Source organism: Microcebus murinus, chromosome 5 (assembly GCF_040939455.1).
Source record: "Microcebus murinus isolate Inina chromosome 5, M.murinus_Inina_mat1.0, whole genome shotgun sequence".
Lineage (NCBI taxonomy): Eukaryota > Metazoa > Chordata > Mammalia > Primates > Cheirogaleidae > Microcebus > Microcebus murinus.
The window spans coordinates 81,615,504-81,628,536 of NC_134108.1; the positions used below are offsets into that span (position 1 = coordinate 81,615,504).

At 33.3% G+C, this 13,033-nt stretch overlaps 1 protein-coding gene across 1 annotated transcript in view; it reads right to left on the reverse strand.

Annotated features, from left to right (window-relative positions):
- Window positions 1-13,033, reverse strand: part of COL19A1 (collagen type XIX alpha 1 chain) — a 312,839-nt gene that overhangs the window by 256,672 nt on the left and 43,134 nt on the right. Inside the window, exons 5-7 of the mRNA XM_076003244.1 lie at window positions 6,280-6,403; window positions 4,620-4,895; window positions 619-699 (exon numbers count right to left, since the gene is read on the reverse strand). Of these exons, the coding sequence (XP_075859359.1) occupies window positions 619-699; window positions 4,620-4,895; window positions 6,280-6,403 (481 nt within the window). The remainder of the gene's footprint in view (window positions 1-618; window positions 700-4,619; window positions 4,896-6,279; window positions 6,404-13,033) is intronic.

Sequence of the window (13,033 nt, forward strand, 5' to 3'; positions counted from 1 at the left end):
ACAGTGTCTAGAAGATCAGTGTTTTTGAATAAGTGTTTTCTGAAAGAGGATGAAGGAATATACAAACTAGAGAATTATTCTGGTTATGCTGCAAAGAAAAGGGCCTAGAGATGGGGAAGGCAGTTGACAGGATATTGCAATAGTACAGGCATGAGATAAAGGTGGACTTTGGACTCAAAGCATAACTAAGTAACAGGGAAAAGGAAGAGGAGGATGAAGTATCTATCACAAAGGAAAACGAGCCAGGATGAGTGACAGGCTACAAAAAGGAAATGAGTGAGAATAAAATAGGATCATAGATTTAAAACTCCTGTCACTAGAAAATGATGATTCTACTATCAGAAAATAATTTAGGGAGAAAGGAATAAATTCTCTTCTAGTTATGCTGAGTTCAAAGTGAGGACATATTATCCCCGAAGTTCAAGGGGAATGTTGGGATTAAAACAGTGAAAGAAACTATGGGAGAGACCAAGAAGGCTTTCTTACTTGGAATAAATTGCTTGCCCAGCTTCAACAGAAGATATGCAGTGCTATCCTACTTTTGGACTCTACAGACTCTATGCAACTTAAAGATAATTGGTGTTCTTTATTCTTCACATGCCAAGAAAATTAACTTACCTTAGTATCTGATATTTCACAACATGTTTCTTGAGCTAGGAAATCTGCATTACAGTAGATTTTAAGTTGGTGAAGTTCAATCTATTAAAATGGTAATAAGAAATATCATTAGTTTTGTCGAATATCATGCTTAAGCAGTTAAAAACTATGGTAATTTAACTGAAAAGAAAAAGGAAGCTAATACGAATAAATTACTGGTAAATATTTTAGTATTTTCATTTAATTTTAGGATTCATTATTACATGGACCACTTGAGAAATAGACATAGAGTCAGATACAGACAGATCTATAGAGACAGGAAATCAGGTAATGAAAATTGCAAACCTTGGCTAATTGTTTCAACCGATAAAAAATATTAATAAGTATTTACTTAGGGAAAGGCATTGCTATGCACTATAAGAAAGTATGCCCACAAAATGAGGGCATCTCAAAGTAAAAAACTCTGGAGAAAAGGTCAGTCAGTGGATGGAAAAGTCTTCATCTGTAGTTCCAGACCTGCTTGAGGCATTGAAATAGATGAACACTTCCCAATAAGAAAAGAAAAAGGTGTTTATTTGTATCTGTATTTCATTAATTCTGTCTAAAACCTACTGATTTTATATAATATTGGTATAACCCTGGGCAAGACTCAATCATTATACAAAATAATTGATTCCTTCTATTTGCTTAGGAGATTCATGTTTTTTGGTATTTGAGCATGAAATTAAAAGTAATTTAAGCAAGGAAAAATCACGCCTTTAAATACGAGATCAAGCCACCAACTAAGAAAAAGTAAATAATACTATTGATAAAATATCAATATGATAAATGTATAAATAGGCTGTTTGAATTCCTGAAGCACTGAATGTTGTATTAAATAATGCTTTATATAAGTAGATATTGATTGGAGGTTTGAAATTAGTCTATAGTTACAAATTTAATAATTTAATAATTATATGATAATTTGAGGTATAACATGGGTCAGGAACACTCTCTCGCCTCCCCTTCTCTTTCCTCCTCCCCAACTTCTCTCTTTCTTTCTCTTTTCCTCTTATGCGTTGTCTTCCAAAGTAACAGGGCCATATAATGCATTACTTTGAGGTCAATAAGTACTTCCTACAGAAAGAGTCGACTGTAATGTTATAATAGTTAATACTATGATAATAAAAAGCAGACATCCACGATTAGTTGTTGATCTTTACCCCAACATCAAAAAAAAACAAAAAAGGAAGCAAAAGTTAACTTTTATTTTATACTGAGATAAAGAAAATCAATTCAGCTCATAGAAAGCATTAAGAACTTTAGATAGCTTGTAGATTCATGAGCAGCCTAAGATTTGCAGGCAATGCAAAACTGAGACTAAATAAAATTTAATCATTCCTTTTTTTTTACAACTTTTTGCAAGGTGATTGAGTTAACTTTTATTTATAAAGTTTAAATATGCTATCTTACATAGTCCAGTGAAATACTGGCAGTAACATACCAATTATGTAGAATGAAGAATGGGGACTCCAATTAATACTGTTCTTAACTAAAACTCATTTATCATCATCATGGTTATCAAACTAGCCAATAAAAATTGAAATCCCATTATATACCATCCACTCTGCTAGGCCCTGGGTAAGAATTATTTTGCTCAACTAAAGACAGATCATCGATTTTCCAAGAATTAGGACCGAATTGAGAACCCATAACATTGAAACTACAATCAGCCTAGTTTGTGCTTTTTTTTCTTTAGTTACTTTAGAACCCTTCATTGACACAGTTCTTTAGAAGGAGAATGTTTAGGGTTAAGTCTGTACTGATATTCATCGAAATGAAGATTTATTTAAAAAAAAAATCTTTTACATCAGTTTGATCATTTTCTCAATAAAAGCACATGGGTAGGATATGTAAAATAAAACACAATCATCAGTTGAATATTTTTTTCAATAACAAACACTCCAAATAAATAAAACATTTTAATACCACAACAGATCTTACAAATCACAGAGTTTGTAAATGATGAAAAATCAGTCCACTAATTTTAGTTTTAGTTTAGTAGGACCAAGAATCTTTTTAAAACATATATGTATTTGTTTGTTTAACTCAAACAGTGACCATCTCCTGAAAAAGCTGCATCATTGTGACATGCCTTCAGTTTTATCCTCAAATGAAGTAAGAATTCCCATTAAACTATGAACCACTGTAATACTATGGTTTCACAGTTTGTCCTTTTTATAAGGTCACTCCTGATATTCTTTAGCTTTAGTTCTGGGCTTGATTCTTTCCTTGGGTGAGAAGTTCGTGAGACACAGGACATAGAACACTCAATCTTCTGAGGCTGAGCTCCAAAACTGGATCCACTCTTGCAATAACTCGCTCCTCTCTCACTGATGCCCTCTCCCCATGAGCTTAATCTCAGTTTTCTCTTTAGTTCTTCCAGTTCCTCTGGAACCAGAGCACACTTTGCTCTCACTAGTCCTTCGAGAGCTCAGATTCCAGTCCCAAACTCAGGTACTTGCAGCAGGTACCTCTACCACTCTCCTTGGCTGTCACTAGAATTCTCTGAAGCTGACTTCTTACCTACCTACACTCCACCTACTGCTGGCAGTCATACCTCTGATGTTCTAGCTGCTGGTGCCCACTTCCTCTTTGTGCCTTTGGGGAGACCCTACTGAAAGGTCTGTCTAGTATTGTTATGATTAATAATGTTATCATTATTAGCAGCCACAATTTACTAACATAGATTTTAATCCTTTTGTTAGCCTTTGAGATCTTTGTGAGCAGGAGCAACAGTTTTGTTTTGTTTCTTTCCACCTTCTAACACCAGGGTAGAATGTTATGTCTGGCCCTAAATAGATAAATGAATTTACAGAGAACTGACCACATCGTAGGCACTACAGCATATATTCTGTACAATCACACCAGTAACTCTACCAACTCTATTTTATAATTGAGGATACTGAGGTCTAGACAAGTTAACAGCTAACAAGGCAAGTTAATGGACCACAACAATTAAGTAGCCCAGCCAGGATTTAAAACCAATATGTATGACTCTCAAGCCAGCTCACTCGCTATGATGCCGTGACATCTTGTCTCCAGGGTTCACTTCTTTTGCTCTGGTCTATTTTCCTCGTCATCTACTGAGCCCTAGTTATTGGCATTTCTCATTAAATTGCTCACTCACTGTCTCTAGAAAAAAATAATTGGCCAAACATGTATCTGCGCAAAGTTGTATTTTTGAAATAAAATTGGACCATTAAATACTTTGTGTTAACAACATCAACATTTCCTATTGGTGATCTGCATTCAGATTATTTTATGGATTTTCCTATCACTCCACCCACAAGAAGACATGTAGCCATCACATTTAAATATATCTCACCTGTTTAAGATTATGGGTTTTATTCTTTAGAGAAATAAATAATAAATCTCTATCATTTTAACTTTAAATGTAATTTTTAAAGGACCTTTTTATCTGAAAGTGTTTTACTAGCCAATTTTCTCATTAAAGTGGCCTACTGATACATTTAGTGACTGTTTCCATTCCATAGAACCCTGAAAAACCATTATAAGCTTATGAAAAGTAGTCTGCAACATAAAGCAACTACTATTGTGAGGATGAACAAATAGCCTATTGTTCTTGAATGAAAACATCAAATAATATGAAACTACTTAAAGTTCATCTTTTTCCAGTCCTTTCTATTCAAAACATATGAGCTTAGACCAAGCTTACGTTTTGTAACATATTTCCAATTTTTTGCTAAGATTTACTTTTAATAATCTTATTTTTAAGGCATGACCTAATTCTTTTAAATTCATAGGCTGGAAAAACTGAAGGAAAATAGAAAGAAAATAATATATGTGAAAATACAGTTGGAAATACCTAGCTACTCTTGACACATCTGATGGTAAATTAATTAAAGTAATAAAATTGATGAGGGACTCTATCCCACAGTGATTAAAAAAGATGTTTTTAATAAGGCATTTTAACTTAGAAATGTTACTAGTTCTCTTTTACAACCAACATCACAACTTACGTCCACAGGTTTGCCATCTGAAGCTCGTGCAGCAATAACTGTCCGTCCACGAGAATCCACAGTGTCCTTCTCATCAGTCTGCCGGCTTGCAATTAGGTTACAATCCATATAAAGTGAAACGACCTGGGATTGTATACTGATGCCAAGTTTATGCCACTGACGATCAAACAAAGGACGGAGTTCTCGATTTTTAAATATGTAGTTCAACACATCTCCTTTGGCAGCTCGAAACATAAATTCCACTACCTTCTTTCCACCATCAACTACTATAGAAACCTGCAAAAAACGCAAATTATCTTTAAATGTTTTAGAAATCATTGTTCAAAATTATTAAAGCACACAAAGGAAAGTTCAAGATCCATGCTAGCATAACTGAGGCAGTTAATAAAATGTTTTAGATAACACTTATGTCCACCAGGTTTGTTATTAATAATATAAAAGAACAGCAAATACCCAGCTATAAAAATGGGTATTCTCATAAATGTAATTATGTTCCTTCTTAAGAGGATACCTTAAGTGCAAGTGTATATTTATGTTTAAATTTTGTTATATAATTATATACAAATTATAAAATTTATAATTTCAAATTATATATAAATGATATATTCTTATATATAAATTATTTAAGATTATATAATTTAAAATTATATATAAGATTCTTATATACAAATTATTTAAGATTCTTATATATAAATTATTCTTCTGTATAAGTAATTTAAGAATTCAAGGTTACTAATTTAAGAAGAATAAGAATATGATAATTTCTGAGATCAACTTCTTTAACCTTTGATAATTTGCATGGTACAAGATAAAATGAACTTTATAAAGGACATGGTCTTTCAATTCAATTCATTTTCTCATCATAAAATTGTTACTGTATTAACAAACCAGTGAAAATTGAAAATATTTCAATGGATATGTATAGAAGTACACATACTTTTGAGGTTTATCTCCCCTGCCTGTAGTGCCTGCACCCCGTCTTTTCAGCCCAAATGCCATCCCTTCCACAAGCTTTCCTAGATTCCTGCTGTCATTGTCCCTCCATTTTGGTAAGCTGTCCTTTCTATTCTCCCATAGTCCCCACCCAAAACCATGCTTACCTTTACTATTGTACTTGTCCCACTGTATTATAATTATGCTGCATTATGTTGTTCTCCTAAATGTCATCCTTAAACCTAATGCTCCCTGAGAATAGGAATTCTGCTTTCTAGATCTCTTATCCTTGTCACTATCTAGCATGTAGCATGTGTTCCATAAATTTTTTATTGATGACATAAATATTTAAGTCTCAATTCTTAATTCATCAAAGATTGTCAAATAAAACAACGAACTTCTTTAACATCAGAGATGATAGAAGATGATGGAACTCGCCAATAAAGGAAAGGCAGTTTAATATCCTTAGACAAAATATGAATCTAGAATAAAAAAACAAAAAACAAACTAAACCTGTCTCACCCACCAGCTTCTCACATTACAGATCTCAGCAAGACCATCCTCACTATGAGAATACTTGTACTTCTTTATTGATGATTCCTCTAAAAGATAGAATATTCAGATACTATAATAGATCTGCTCCCAAATTTGTGCTCACGGTTCAAAGATTCACCTAGCCTAATCACACTAGGGAAAACTAATAAGCACAATTCTTATGGTACCATACCTGTGGCATGTTCTGCTGGTTTAACACCTGCCACAGAAACCAGCGCTCCTTTTTAGTGTTTCTTCGTACACGAAACGTGGTTGCTACAGAGTACTCCTCAGGAAGGCCTTTAGGAAATATCTTACTGTAGGAGGAAAACAAAGAACTATTGTGAGTAAACTGAAGATGCAAGGAAAGAAAGCCTAGGTATAATGTGCCATGCGACACAGAATCTCGGTCACATTTTCTCAATGAATTTATAACTTGTTATTCATTTTTACAGTGATCTACCTAATGGAAATATGAAGGCAGCCATACTTATATTACCTGTGTAATTTTTATTCTCATTTTCTCCCTTTTAAAAATCTTTTAGTATGGTGCTGTTAAAGCTTGGGATATATAAAAATGAGTGAATAGGCTACAGTATACCTTGTAGTATTCCCTTATTCAACAAGATGATCCAAGAGAGGAAAATCTCAGAATTCACTGCAATCTGACAAAACAGTAGACATTTAACAAAGAAATAAATAGTACTCCTTGATCAAGGTACAGAGAATTTCAAAGAACATTGATAATAAGTAAGTGTATGTTTTCCAAATAAATATTATCTTATTAAACTCTTGCAAATTAGTTTCTAATACTAAATTCCTAGTACCAATTTAAGACTGATACTAAATGTAGCAGAAAGATTTAGCATTATTTTTCATATTATATATAGTATACAATAACTTTTCTCCTACATATCTGTTCCCTCTCCCTTGTTTTGTGCTATTATTGTCATGCAAATTTCATCTTTATATTTTCTATGTACATCAATGGAGATTTATAATTATTGCTTTATGTAGGTATATATTTATATAATTGTATTTTAAATCTGATAAGAGAATAAATGAATTACAAAAATATATTTATTCTAGCTGTTATATTTATTTATGTAATTGACTTTTCTGGTGCTTTTTATTTCATTATTTGGAGGTGAGTTAGTATCTAGTTTTCTTTCATTCAGCCTGAAGTTCCTGTAGTATTTCTTATAGGGCAAATGTACTAGCCTCAAATTCTGTTTTTGTTTATCCTAAATTTCACGTTCATTTTTGAAGGATAGTCTTGTTGGTTATAGAATTCTTGATCAACAGACTTTTTTCTGAGAACTTTAACTGTGTCATCCCACTGTTTCCTGGTCTCCGTGGTTTCTGAAGAGAAATCAGCTTAATCATTTTAGGAAGCCCTTGTACCATATAAACCACTTCTCTTTCACTGCTATCAAGATTCTTTCTTTGGCTTTGGCAGTTTGATTATCATGTGAACATGTATTGATCTCTTTGAGTTTGCCCTTCTTAGAGTTTGTTAAGCTTCTTTAGTGTATAAATTAATGATTTTCATCAAATTTGAGGAATTTTTATTCACTATTTCTTCAAATATTCTTTCTTCCCCTTTCTCTCCTCTCTTTCTGGAATTCTTATTATGCATATGTTGGTATTTTTGATGGTGTCACATAGGTCTTGAGGCTCTGTTCATTTTTCTTCTTTTTTTTTTTCTTGTTCTTCAGACTGAATCATCCCAATTGACTTATCTTCAGGTCCACTGATTCTTCTCCCACCACAAATCTGCTCCTGAGCCCCTCCTATAAATTTTTCATTTCTATTCTGTACTTTTTGACTCCAAAAATTTGATTTGCTTCTTCTTAATAATTTCTATCTACTTATTGATATTCTTATGTGGTGAGACATCATCCTATACTTTTCTTTAATTCATTAATTTCCTTTAGTTTAAATAGATTTAAAATGGCTGATTTAAATAGTCTTTGCCAAGTAAGTTCAATGTCTAGGTATTGTTAGGAACAGGTTCTATTGACTACGTTTTTCTCCATGTAGAGCTTTGCGTACATTGTTTCTTTGCATATCTTGTAATTTTGTTTCTTTGCATATCTTGTCATTTTTGTTGAAAAGTAGACATTTTAAACAATATAATATGGCAACTATGTGAATCAGACTCTCTACCTGTCAGTGGTTGGCTGTTGTTGCTGTTTATTGTCATTGTTGCTGCTATTTGTTTGCTTAGTTACCTTCTCGAACAAATTCTTTAAAGTGTATATTATTTGTCATGTGTAACTACTAGAGTTTCTGATCAGTTAGTTTAGTAGGCAACTAATGATTGAACAGTTAAATGCCTTTGACATATAAGCTTGCCAGCCTCTGCTAAAGAACTATGCAAGCATGTTGGAGAGAACATCTTAAATGTTCAGGCAGGCAGTTTACAAGTCCCTTTAGCCTTCATGTTCTGCTTATTCAGAGCTTCAGAGTTGAACAGAGCTAAGAGTTTAAGGCCTTTTCAGACCTTTCCTTAATTTCCACACAGCTCTGTGAACATAAATAAGTGTCTGTATTCCCACAGTGTGTTGGAGCTTTCTAGTACCCTCTGTGAACAACTCTTTTTAAGTGTTTTTGCTTGTTTGTTTGGTCAGCTTTTGCCCCAATGATAATTGCTGCCTCAGATAGCTGCAGTGTTAAACAATTGCCATTGATTATTATCAATTAATGCTGAGAGGAAAAGATTACTCTTACTGAGCAAGCTTATCAGATCAAATAATGAAAAACTGTGAGTAGAGATTTCCAGGGAACTACCAGGCAGGTAAAATAACGACAATTCGCTGGAAGTGGAATTTTCAAGGAATTCCAAAGCCTTTGTTGCTTCTCCTAATGGCTGGTAGGCTGCTAGTTTGCACTGTGATTCTGAAGCTACTGGTTTTTAAGCCTACCATAATGTTGAGAAGAAAGAGATGTAAATAGAGAAAGTTAAACTGCCACAAAGCCTGTTAGTCTTAAGGAAATTTAATGTTTTTCTTGAATAAACACAAGATTGTTGCCAGCCCTTGCTTAATTTACAGAGTTTTAAAAATATTGATTTTGACAACTTCTGCCTCTGTTCTCTTTCCATTTATGGAGGAGTAGATTTTCTGAAGTCCTTTAGAAATAATAAGTTGTTTTAAGCCACTAAGTTTTGTTGTGGGTTTGCTCCAAGGCAAAAAATAATGAAAACATTTTTCTCTTCATTTTCTACTTAGGATTATAGTTTTGTAGTCACCTGTCACATCTCTTATTGAGATTGAAAGCTCTTTGCAGGCAAGGACGACATTTAATGTATCTTTGTATCACCCACAAAGCCTAAGTGTAGTGCCAATAGGGCATTCTGTTTGTTGAATGAATGAGTGATCCAGCAAATGAAAGATACAGACATACTTAATTTTGAAATGATATTTTAACATTTACAAATAAAAATAAAATATAATTATTTTTCAGTAATTTAATATTTAATTTAAAAATTGAAACTATTTTACATCTCATGAATGTTCCTTCTGTGCCAAAAATAACAAGAGTATTATTAATACTATTATATAATAATTATATTCTTAAAATATACATTGAAATAAATTTAGTTATTTTTAATAACTAATTTTGTTATACTCAAAGAAAAATTAAATTTTTAGTCTAAGTTTATAGTGAATTAAAATCATTATAATTAGTATATTTCTCTTTCAGAAATTCATATTCTATTTTCAATACCAAAAATGATTTTGCTTGCCAAGATTATGATATTTGAAGCAAAATTCTTGCACTTTAAAAATAAAATATTTAAAAATATATCAACTCTTACAAACTATTCTTGTTGTTTATACCACACAAGAACACTTGACATGACACAGAATCATTTCTCTGGGTCTTGCCAAAGTTTCTATTATAAAAGAGGCCATATTGGGTTACTGATCTGTTACCAGAGAGATATAATGACAGCTTGCTGTGTCTAAGATATCCATGCTTGAATATTTTTGAATGGAGTGTAATTTCCTATAAGAAATCCTATCCATTGCTTATTCAGTGATATTCCCATTAAGAAAAATATTGTTGATCTATACTTGCCAAATTCATTCATATATATATTAAGCTAGAAATTCTCAATGGAATATTTTCTGCTTTCCCTCCATTTTATACATATGGAATCTAGTTCAATGTCAAAAATGGAAAATTCATTCATATAAGTTAATATTAACTTCATGGGAAAAGCCCAGACTCAGTGAAATTTAAGTGTAATGTATTCTTTATTTTCCATTATTTACTTTTCTATATATTAATAAAGGTCACCTAAATATTAATGAGCAGATGAGGGCACAAGTATACCAAATTAACAAAAGGTTCAGTACAAAATTAATATTTTAAAAATATGACCAAGTAAAAGTCACAGAGTTCAACTAAAATTGTTCCAAATTATCCAAGGTGCCAAGAGAAACTTGCCACCTGTAGAGTCCCTGAGAGCTGCAGCCAGTTCTAGATATAACCTGGAGTGTCTCTGAAGCCTTGTAATTCACATGTCTTAGGTGCCTTTGAACTTGTAATTTACTTCAGTGTTGCAAAATCTGAAATGTAGTTTTCATCTGCTCTCTGATATTCTCTGTGTACAGCAGTCCTCTGTTCAATCATAAAGTGGGAGAAAATGGTATCAAACTGTAGAGGAAGTGGCACAGCATCAAAAATAGGGCTCCTTAAAAGTGAGCAATTATGGCAGAAAACAGTGTCTACATCTGAGAGCTAGTACCAGTGAGGCTTTGACTCCAATAAAACACTGAATTCATAAAAATCTTAACATCACAATGCAACCCCCTTTGTGTTATAATTAAGAGAGATTTTTATTTTCTTCTCGACATTTTTTCTAATTTCTCAATTTTTGCAATGAGCATGAATTGTGCCAATGATAATTTTTTAAAAGCCCACAACTATTTCCATTTTTGAAAAAATAACCCTAACCTCTAAAATGACCTATAAATTAACCCTATATTCTTCAAAGACAGAGTTGAGAGAGGGTTAACAGAGATCACCCCACCAAAAGACCATATGCCTCAATATGTTAAAGCTGAGATAAATTCTTTTAAAAATTGATAAGGAGACTAAAAAATATTTTTCTATTATGGGAGGTAAAAAAATAAGTTGCAAAATCTATAACTCCCAGCCGATAGCCTCTATAATGAACAAATCACTGAAGCATTAAAAGAAGGTGGAAAAGAACATTCAAATGAAAATATACCTACACCAATATTTTCTCCATATATACTTAAAATGGAAGATCCAATTACAAAGTACTAGTACTTATATATGTGGAGTTCAGTAAAACTTAATGTTTTATTAAACATGAAGGCATTCACTGTATAGGACTTTACAAATAGATTGTATATGTCCAAATTCCATATTAACTTCATTCTCTAGATTTTCTTTCCCACCTGATTAATGAAAAATCTTTTCATGGTGCAAAATTATTTAAAACCACTAGGGAATACAAATACAATGATGTCTAAGAGGTTTCTGTATTACAGAAAAGATCTTAAGATACAGGAAGCACTTAATCATTCAATATATGTATAATTGTTATTATATAGGATTATACATCCACTGTCTTTTGTATATGATATAAACTCAAAGTTGCCAACTTCTCCCTACTATGAAGTGCTTTCTTTAACAAGCAAAAACACCTAATAGTCTATTACTAGAGCTTTCTTCTTGTCTGGAAAAATGCTTTTGTTTATACAACACAAGCTCTGTTAACATTAAAATAGTCCAAAAAATCAGTCACACATTACTGACAAAATGTCTAATAATTAATTTTCACTTGGAAAGCCTACAGAGAAGAGATATACAAGAATTGTTATAAAGCAAGGAAGTTTTAATAGAGAAGACATAAGGAAGGAAAAATAAATCCAGAGCAGGAAATGCTTCTGAGCCAGACAAAGGTGGCATGCTATTGTTGTGAGTCCTGGGCAGCAAGATGTCATCTTTACTAAAGCACTGAAAATATGGGAGAATTCCAAAAAGGAGATGCAACCAAGAGGAGCCTTGTCTATTTCCCTCTCCTGTGCTCTGGACTCGCACACTTAAGTCCTAGTGGGCATCCCCACTTGGAAGTTAAAGGCATCTCTAATTATATAACAGATATTGAACTTTTTGTTTTGCTGCCCAAAACAAAAATCCTTCACAAGGATTCCGCATTTCAACCAAAGACATGGCCGTTCTCCCAGGTGTCCCAGCCAAATCCCTAGAAGTCATTCTTGATTCTTATTTCCTTTATTATCCTTTCCTATATTATCCCCTACCCCATCTAACCCTCTGGCAAGTCTTAGTACTATTTTTATCCCCAAAATAGATTCTGACTCTGCACTTCTCTCCATGTCCACTATCACCACCCTAGTCCAATGTCCCGCAATCTCTCCCCAGGACAGATAGTGTCCAGATCAACCTCCTCTTTCCCTTCCCTTACAGTGTGGCCTGCACACAGGAGCTATAATGTCTTTTAAAATCAGACCATGTCCCTCCCTTACTTATAACCTTCTGAAAGTGTTCCGTGGTTCCTAGTATAAAATGCATATCCCTGATCATGACTCATAGCCCTGATGTGATCTGACCCCTGCCTTCCTCTGACACATCATCTCCTATTCCAGTCTCAGCATGGTTCCCAGGCTCCAATCACAAGGACTTAAATTTTGTTCCTTGACAACACCAGACTCACTGAGACCTCAAGCCTTTGTACTTCCTGTTTCCTCTCCTGGGAGGGTCTTTCCCAGAGGTCTTCATTTAGATGGCTTCTCCTCATCATTCAGGTCTCAGCTCAAATGTCACTTCCCCTGAAAGTTCTAAAGTTGAACTCACTCCAGTCTCTACCTAACATATTACCTTGTTCCAGTGTCTTCATAGGCTTATAACAACATGACTCTTTAAGAACCTTATGTTTTACATAT